At 27.1% G+C, this 10,078-nt stretch overlaps 1 protein-coding gene across 3 annotated transcripts; it reads right to left on the bottom strand.

Moving 5' to 3' along the window:
* Window positions 1–824: 824 nt before the first annotated feature.
* Window positions 825–8,030, bottom strand: LOC139775432 (lanC-like protein 2). Of its 3 annotated transcripts, none has more exons than XM_071711401.1 (11): window positions 7,867–8,030; window positions 5,827–5,981; window positions 5,549–5,717; window positions 5,255–5,434; window positions 5,028–5,179; window positions 4,366–4,513; window positions 4,079–4,219; window positions 3,752–3,934; window positions 3,520–3,666; window positions 1,412–1,514; window positions 825–1,309 (listed from the first exon to the last, which is right to left on the bottom strand). In XM_071711401.1, the coding sequence occupies exons 3-11, from the start codon at window positions 5,633–5,635 to the stop codon at window positions 1,233–1,235; spliced, it is 1,218 nt and encodes a 405-aa protein (XP_071567502.1). In that variant the 5' UTR covers window positions 5,636–5,717; window positions 5,827–5,981; window positions 7,867–8,030; the 3' UTR covers window positions 825–1,232. The 3 variants fall into 3 exon arrangements, with proteins under 3 accessions (XP_071567502.1, XP_071567504.1, XP_071567501.1); XM_071711403.1 differs by having other exon boundaries at window positions 5,827–5,875; XM_071711400.1 differs by lacking the exon at window positions 5,827–5,981.
* Window positions 8,031–10,078: the final 2,048 nt, after the last annotated feature.

Here is a 10,078-nt window from a genome sequence, read left to right as displayed (position 1 = left end):
TTCTAAAGAATAATATTTAAGTAGATAATACTAATTTATTGAATTTATCTTCACTATATAAGTGGAGTACACTAAAGAAATTTAATCTAAACTGAAACAGAAATTTATAAATATCTACAGAATATTAATAGGAATAAAAATTATTTATAACATATTGGACTTCTATATTTCTGCAATTGCCATTATTATTCTGACTTTTTGCATTCATCCTTTGATTCTTTTATAATAAAGAGACTCAAACAACATATGTATTTAAAAGACATCTGAGAAGATGTCTTAAGGCTCGTGTTATAAAAATGTTTTTCAATAAAATTACGCTTATAATTGATAAAATAGATTTGTAAAATATACCAAAAACTTCCCTCTTGTTTGGGTAATCAATAAATAATCCATGTATGTCTAAATGAATTGTGTATAATCAAGGATAAAAATAATTCGTTTGATAGTTGCCAAATTGAAATAAATATTTGCCTTTACATATAAAATTGTAACAAAATGGGAGTTTGGTATATTTTAACACTACAATTATTTTATATCTAAAAACGCTGCACTAAAACGAAAAACAAAAACAGCACTAAACGTTGAATCAATATCTCAAAAACATTGCATTCCAGCATTTGCGATGTTGTATCAACGTTGTGAAATAGATTCAACGTTGAAAAGACACTATAGAAACGTCTAATGCCCGCTAGATTGCAATGTCTTGACGTTGTAATTTAATCATTTATTAAAAAACATTGTTGAACAAGAAGAAAATTCTACGTTCGATAAAAGCAAAGCTAAACGTGAAGTCAACGGCCAACTTTTGAGCAAAACAAAGAATGTTCTTTTTAAACTATATAAACGATTTTATTATAATCATAAATACAATCGTTAATGTTTCGACGATAATTTTACTAAGTCTTCTGCAAAACGCCAAAAAAATATTTTGATCAAATGACATGTAATTTGATCAAAATATTTTCTTTGGTATTCTGAAGAAGACTTATTGTTAGTAATAGACATCTGTAGTCTGCTGACATGTCTGCTGATCAAATCTGTTACCAATCTGCGGACAAATTGCTATTATTTTGCTTATTGGGTTAATATTACAATATGTACTATATTATACAAGAGAACAAAGAATATGAAATATTTTTAGAATATATAAACTTAAGGATACTTAAATTTAAAGAACATATTCATTATAAAGATATTTTAAAAATTAGTCTTTTTAAATAATATATCTTTATTTAGATATCATACGTTGGAAATTTAGTTAAATGTGGTTGTTGTATATCTAATAAAAAATAAATAACACCAGCAAGACCTGAAAATACAAATAATAAATATATAACATTGTATAAAACATTCCTAAGATAATATGATATATTTTCCAATATTATTTTTTCTAATTTAGTAATTGATTTACCTTCAAACAAAGAAAAAGGTCTATCAGGAAGTCGATTTTGATGTGACCCATAATGAAAACACCATTCAGCAAACTTACAAGCCCGATATAAATATTTGATATCCTAAAATGATTATAATAGCCAATATAATGAAACATTTGTATTCTATCATTTCTATTCTGGATTCCTTGTATTTTGAAATAACTATTCTTTCTATAAACTAGAATTTATTTGTATTTTGCTATTACATATTTGACATATAACTATGTGATTATATACAGGGTGTTAAAGAAAGCATTTAACAATTATATAGATAGTACACACAGTATTGAGTAAAAAAGTCTTTGTTAGTAAACATAGGTCAAATACTCAATCATTTCAGAGATATAAACAATTTTGTATATTATTATCCCGACTGACTTACAAGGAAACATCTTAAATTCGAATTTCAATTTGAGTAAACTTTTTGTGGATATTTTTTATGGATATATAGAGTGACTCAATACACGAATAATAGTATGCTTTATTCGTGTATTGAGTCACTTTATTCGTGCCCCATCGTCTTTTAAAGGCATAATTTTCAACCTAAAAGTCAAAATTACTAACGCTTTAAGAGTTATACATGAAAAAGTGAAAGCGTTCTTTTAACTTTTAGGTTGAAAATCATACTTTTAAAGGGCAATAGGGCAAAAGCAAGCATACCGTTAGTCATTATTGAGTCACTTTACATACTCACAAAAGTTTATCTAAATCGAAAAGTTTGGGTTTGGCGTGTTTTCTTATAAGTCAGATATGGTAGTAATATAAAATTGTTTATATCTCTGAAAGGATTCGATCTATGTTTACTAAAACTTTTTTAGTCAGTACTATCTACCATATGAATGCTGAATGCTTTTTTTTTAACATCCTGTATATATAGCATGAGAAAGCAAATAAAAGGTAGAATCTGTAAAAATCTTCACGCTATACGTATGCTATTAGAATAAGAATGATAACTGAGTAAAAATTCTAGAACAGAAGAGTGGTTCAATCACTTCTAAATCAAAGTTTTTATATTGATCTTTTACATTGTTACAAGTAGATAATTTTAACAAGACGTTTCCAACTGGTCATAAATCATAAATAACATGGATACGAATACTTAAAGATTACGAATATCTTTAATACATATGAATTATGTTTTGCTAATAAGTGCATTTGTTATTTTGAATAGAGTTAATTAAAGTCTCAAATATTTGTATATTCAATAAATTGTGATAATTAAAGGGCTATAAGAGTACAACGCGGTTGTTGACGCGTAATTTTTAGATTACTACTGATTTATTCAAATTTCACAGTATAATGTTCCGGACGTTTCGTCTCCACATTGAGCCATCTTCAACGGTATACAAATTAATATCTGTTTCTAACGTTCTCTATTGTGCCAAAGGTGAGTATTTTGAGACTGGAACATCAAAAAGCCAAATTAGAACTTTGGCTCTTTGACTTGTAATTAGACTAACAATAAGAGATCGCTTCTGTAATGTAGTCTAAATCTGTGATTGATTATGAATCGAATTTGAAGAATTCTTAGTCAACTCACCAAATAGTCTGGAGAACGCGAGTGTAAACCATAGTCGAAAAATACATATATTGGTCACGCAATAAAAAATCAGATGATAAGAGTTAAAATAAAATTAAAATCAAAGATAGTCAAAAGTAAAATGATATCAAAACGGCTCACACACAATGTTTAAAGTCAAAGAGATTAAATAATACTGTCCCTGATTTTAATTACAGATAATAATCTTTTAGTCCAATTACACACCAACGTTCTAATTTGGCTTTTTGACTTCCCAGTCTTAAAATACTCACCTTTGACACAACGGAGAACATTAGAAACAGATGCTATTAATTTTTATACTGTTGAAGATAGCTCAATGTGGAGACAAAACGTCCGGAACATTATACTGTAAGATTTGAATAAATCAGTTGTAATCTGAAAATTACGTACCAACAATCGCGTTGTACTCTCACAGCCCTTTAATTACCACAATTCTTTGATTTAATATCCAAGTATTTTCTTTTTATTTGAATTTGAACTTATTTGAATTTTCCACATCTAAATATCCAAGAAATAAAATCAAACCTTCGTTTGTTGGAATAAATGCATAAATGCATAACCATTGCCAGCAACACCATGACAAATACTATATCCTTTTTTTAATAATCCTCGTTCCCATATTACCTCTCCGCACTGTATTGCAGTCTCTAGAAATGTTCCGTCTTCAAACACCTATTTATATCAGTAACAATGAATGGATGTTTTCTACTTGAATATTTTTACTAATTTAATAAATTCTATATAAAATGTATACAACCTTATAAGCCAAACAAAACAATGCTGACATCCCAAGTGCTCCATGACACCATTGTACTAATTTGTCAGAAGAGTTACCCATTGAAGAAGGAAAATTTCCAGAAGAAAATTGTAATTTTTGAAGATAATATAAGGATGGTTTTATGTAATTATCAATCTGTACTTGCGTTAAATACTGTCGTGCCTAAAAAAAAATATATATATATTAAAGAGAAAATAAGTATAATAAAAACACTATATGCTTTCAAGTATTAATATAAGATGATAAAGTAGCAAATAATGAAGATAATGTACCACTTTCTGCAAAATAACAACTTTTATAACATACCTGCAAGAGCAAATATAGTATGCCTGCTAATCCATGAGCAGCACCAATATATTCTTTATTATGCCAAGAATACATTAAAGGCGATTGGCTATGAGTTGACGTTGCATATGATATTCCAGAGTTAATTATAGAAGAAACAACCTACGAATAATTTTAATACAAATGAAGGTTTCTTTTTACATTATCTTTTTAATAGAGACAAACAAAATCGATATTTTCATATCTTTTAATAAAAATCAACTAATATGCCTTTTTTTCATAATCTTATATAAAATACCTGATAATACCTTTTTGATAAGATCTGCTTCTATAGGAGCTGTAGATAAATTTGCATTTACATAGAGTAAACCAGCTAGATATCCAGCTTTTCCATATAGTAATTCATCAGGAATATTACTATGTTCGTCCAAAACATAAGTAGATATGGATTTCAGCCTATAAATTTAAAAACCAGGTTTTGTTTATCCTTATATAGCAGTGTTTTTATAAAGTAATTATTTACTAGAATAAACAGATAAATTTAAAGTATACTATAAATTTAAATTTTATTTCTTAAATTCATTATCTTACAAAATAATAAAAACATAATAAAATAAAATATAATAAAGTAAAAGTAATTAAATTATTTTTACTGGGAGTTAATATTAATATATGTAATTTTTATTATTATCAGTGATATAAATTATCTTACTAAAATTTATATTAATTATCAAAATATTTTTATTACTTAGTACTATATCAAAGCAGCAGTAATTAAAACTCAACTTTTTTGTAAAAATAAAAAATTAAATCCAATTAGACTTATGTAATGATTAAAACCTATTTGCAAGTAATTTAAATAATATATACAAAATATCCACATCATGTTAATCATGGAAATATTAAACAAATAAAAATACATAGTTTTGAATTTTTTAAAATATTTTCAATTTAAATATTACAAAATTACTTAAGAATTAATTGTTTGGCTTCTTTTTTCTTTTGTTGTGATTCTAATATAACTGCTGTCAATGCTAATGGACCTACAACTCCAGTCAGAAATGTGATGTTATGCCTGCTTTTGAATTCTGTAGCACATCTTTGTAATATTTCTGTTGCCATCTGTAGACAAAATATCATATTAATATGAAATCTGATTTTAAATTAGAAAAGAGCATATTACAGCTTCATAATTACATTGGTATACATAGAGTCACTGTAATATTTTCCATAATAATACAAAGTATATGCAATTCCTGCTTGTCCAGTATATACAGAATAATCATCACTGTTGAGCCATTTTCTTTCATTTTTTTTCAATACTTGTATAAACTTTTTAATTTCTGATGTTAATAAAGATTTAAATGCATCATGAATCTGAAAAATAATTGGTTATTTATATCAAGTACTTTGTGAATATCTTTTATAAATATATTTGATTACTATAATGATTTTTAAATTACAAAATAATATATAAAAACTTCTTTATACCGTATTAGTATCATTCCTGACTATATTATGGCTAACAGAAATGGAATAATCATCAAATTGATTTTTATAATGCTTAGTGGCATCCATATGTACCCAAAGTTTCTATAATTCTTATTCCTTTTTAATATAGTAAAATCATGCACGTAGTAAATTCTCAAATGCTCTGAAACTTTATATTAAAATTAGAATATGTACAAATTATAATACACTGCTGAAATAAATAAGCCTTACTATTTATTTTGAAGATTTCAATGGTATTAAACTATAAAATTACATACGTTTACAGCAAAAAATTATTTTGAACTATCCTAGATAGCACATGATATCCTGCAAATATTTATCGTCCATTTATGTCTATTTCATGTCTGGAATGTCTACGGATGTTATAAGGATATCGGATATCCGTAGGACATCAGTGCTGTCTGTGGATAACCTGTGGATAACCTTGATTTTTAAGTATGTTGTCAAGGTCACTCTCCTGAGTGACCTTTAGAAGGTTTCAGCTCGCTCTCGTTGTTTATTGAAAAGTTATTAACAAAAAAAATTTGAGAAATGTAGCAGTTATTTTGAGTATTAAAAGGTATAAATAAGATTAATATATATGTTAAAATAGTACATGCATGAACAAAGAAAAGTTATTTAATTTATCTTTTTGCTTTAATAATACAATATACATTGCCACTATTCAATTAAATATTTAAAGCAGATAATAGTTTATATTTTTGGATAGTTCCGCGGGGGGCTCCACTATTGTTAAACTAGACACATAGTGTGCCTTCAAAGTACATGCGTGGGCTTTCCACACATGGAAAGTTATAAACTCATGTGGCGTTTTCTGTGAAATTATTATACGATGTTCATAGAACAACAATTATAGACCTCGTTTCGAGCCGAAAGCAACGATTCGCTGCTTTAATGAATATGCTAATTAATGAACGTGCAATTGTATAATTGTTAATAACTTTTCAATAAACAACGAGCACGGGCTGAAACCTTCTGAAGGTCACTCAGGAGGGTGACCTTGACAACATACTTAAAAATCAAGGTCATTCAAGGTAACCTCCTCCATCTACACAATTACTAATATTTCTTATAGATTTTTGGATAACGATATTGCAAATCAAATTTCAACCTAACACGTCAGGTTTCTGAGGTAATTAAAATTTAATGAATTAAAAGTAATTTTTTTGGAATATTTGAAATTTGTTGTAAGAAAAGTTAATATTATCTCGAAATTCTAATTAGAAATTATTAATGTATTTATCCCTTGTAAAATATATTTTATTTATTTTCATATCTTACTTTCTAACTATGTTATAAAGGATAAAGTTCTGCTGCGGAAAGAAGTTATGTAAAACATAGTAAAAGAAATAGATATATAATAATAGATAGAGTAATAGAATAGAAATAGAAAAAAACCTTGTTTTTATACATATGCACATACATACATATATACTCTATTTTATTTTTGCTTTATTGTTCCTGGTACAGATTCTATTTGTTACTATCTTTTTATTGTTTGTTCCTAGCATAAGAGTTTCCATCATGAAGATGGAAAGTCCTGTGCTGAAGTGATACCTCCATATATGTGATACAGGATGGATAACACTAAAAATAACATTGTTATATATATGTGTATATATATATTTAGTTGTGTGTGTATATATGTGTGTGTGTGTGTGTGTGTGTGTGTGTGTGTGTGTGTGTGTGTGTAAAAAATTATAAATATATGTCTATATTGTCACAGACAGAAATTTGCTAGCAAAAGTCTGTATTTAAATTCTTCATAACATGATTAAACGTAAGATACTAAAATTAAAAAAAATGTGTTTTATAGAGAATTAACAATATATTTATGGCTTCTAATCAGCATTTCAAGATAATGTTAACTTTTTTACAAAATAACTTAAAATATCGCAAAGAAATCATTTTTGACGCATTTAATCTTAATTATTTCTGAAACCTAATAATGTATAATGAGATGTATCATTTATTTCAGCGTCCAAAAATCTGTAAAACAGTATCTTGTCTGATACAAAATAAAAAAATTTTTTTTGTAAACTTGTGTTATCCACTCATACACTTTAATAAATATAATTATGAAGGAAAAGAATTTTCTTACTGAATTTGTTGAAACTTTATAATACCACATATTTCGTTGCATGGAAACTTAAATTAAAAATTGAAACAGTTGTGTCTATCGTCTATCTTTAATTATATTTATATAAACATTTATACTAAAGTAAGGTTAAATATGTTCAGTTATTTTTTAGAAATATGAAATATTTTAGAGCTATATATATTACTGGAGTACTTACTCGTCTAAAAGTAAATGGGTCAAGAGTGACGGTACAAAACAGAAATACCAGCCTATTCCTTTATATTCTTAAATAGTTTAACCAGTTACGACAGTAAAGTCGGCACTTTTGACGTGTGGGAGTGGGACTCAGTGGGACTGTGTGGGACTTGTAGCACTTGTAGGTTATCGATCACGTGACATACCGCCATATCCTGATAGATTAAAGCGCGGAATTTCAAAGGACGATATTCATAAATAGTTAAGTAGGTCTTATATATATAAGATCGTCTTCAGATGCTTCGTAGCGTAGTTAATGAAACGAGTAGTACAGCGTCAGAAGACTTGAGACGATCTTAAATATAAGCTCCAACTATGAATAATATACTAGTATAGTATAAATATCATAAAATAAAAGATATTAAAAGTAAAATATTTATATTTTAAAACTAAACTTAATAGAACATAAACTAGAAATAATAAAAATAAATATTTTATTTATACTTACACTTTATTATCTAGGAAATATAATAAATAAAATAGTAAAATTAATAAAAGCATACTTCAAAAATAAATTATATGTATGCAGTATATTTTACGTGCAACAAGTGTATAATACAAATTAATAAAAGGACCCCGCACATTGTAAATGTAATTAAAAGTGGTTCCGGTCAAATTGGCTAAAATTGAAATATATTGTAATTTAAGTAGGTACCTACTGATCAAAATAAGTTTAATTCCACTGACACAAAGTCCGAAAATTAAAACTATAAGATATGATGGCTTAATGTGTGTGCCACTGGAGTTTAAAAAATGCTTATTTTTGATATCTCGGAAACTATCAAAATTAGACAAAAAATAAAAAAAGTTCTTCAATGGGATTACTTTGAGATGATTTTCGGCGCGATAGAACAGTACCCTTCCGTCCTGGATTTCGAGGGAAAAAAGGAGAGTTAAATTTTCCAAATAAAAATTTGCTACAAAAATAACACCAATCGATAGGGCTCGAAAAGACGAATCCAACAATCTATCTTTTTATATGTTTATCGTGAAAATTACGACCACAGTGAATTTTTGATAATCGATACTCTTAATTTGTAGGCTATTTTCAAAAATTCACTGCGGTCGTAATTTTCACGATACTTAAGCATATATGGAGGGGTAAAAACCACAGTGGTGTAAGTTAAATTTTTAAAAATATTTTCTCGTGCATAGATGCAATCTGTACAATATATAAATTGCATCTATGCACACGAGAAAATATTTTTAAAAATTTGACTTACACCACTGTGGTTTTTACCTCTCCATATAAAAATATAAATCGTTAAATTCGTCTTTTATTCGAGCCCTATCGATTGGTGTTACTTTTGTAAGGGGTTTCTATATCAAAAATTTGGTTCCTCCTCCCCTCGAAATCCAGTACGAAAGAATACATCGCGCTGAAAATCATCTCAAAGTAATCCCATTCAAAGGACCTTCCTTGATTTTTCGTCTAATTCTAATGGTTTCCAAGATATCGGCATGGACAGATTAAATCGAACACCCTGTATATAACATATTTTTTGCATGTACGTATTATTTATCAATTAATATCAGTGAGAAAATAAGATTTTAGGAAGAAATTATTTAACTCCATATAAAAGTTATATTTGTTCTTATCACACATGATAAAATTTGATAATCATATCCTAACATTAACAATCTCACATATTTTCTTTTAATCTTTTTTTTTATTTCAACATGTATCTTTCAAAAAACCACTTGTGTAAAGTGATAAAGTTTAGATGATATTTTTATATGCACTATCAAACACAACAAAGAGATATAATCGAATCAATATACATCATATCTTGATAATATTAAGTATTTGGCATCCATCAGCAAATTGTTATTTAACATCAAATAGTGAAGACTTATCAAATACTTACATGTACATACAAAATCTATATTTACAAATTGATATATAGCACATGTAATTATTTAACACATATTTAATTGAAACTATTGGTGTAATATTAAAATCAGTAAAGCTATTACCTATATATCTATGTGCATCGTGCACGTTACATTATCATTAAATTATACATGACATTATCACTGTTACAGACGATTTCGTTATTACTCGTTGTTAAAATATTAACGCTATTCGTAAAATATATTCATGTATTATTGTTATACAAATTTACAAGTAAAAAAAAAAGTATATGAAGCGGGAAGTTATCAAAAGATCAAAC

This window comes from Temnothorax nylanderi, unplaced genomic scaffold, assembly GCF_030848795.1.
Source record: "Temnothorax nylanderi isolate EJ_2023f unplaced genomic scaffold, tnyl_v1.0 TNYL_tig0098_pilon, whole genome shotgun sequence".
NCBI lineage: Eukaryota > Metazoa > Arthropoda > Insecta > Hymenoptera > Formicidae > Temnothorax > Temnothorax nylanderi.
This window is presented reverse-complemented; position numbering and strand designations above follow the sequence as displayed.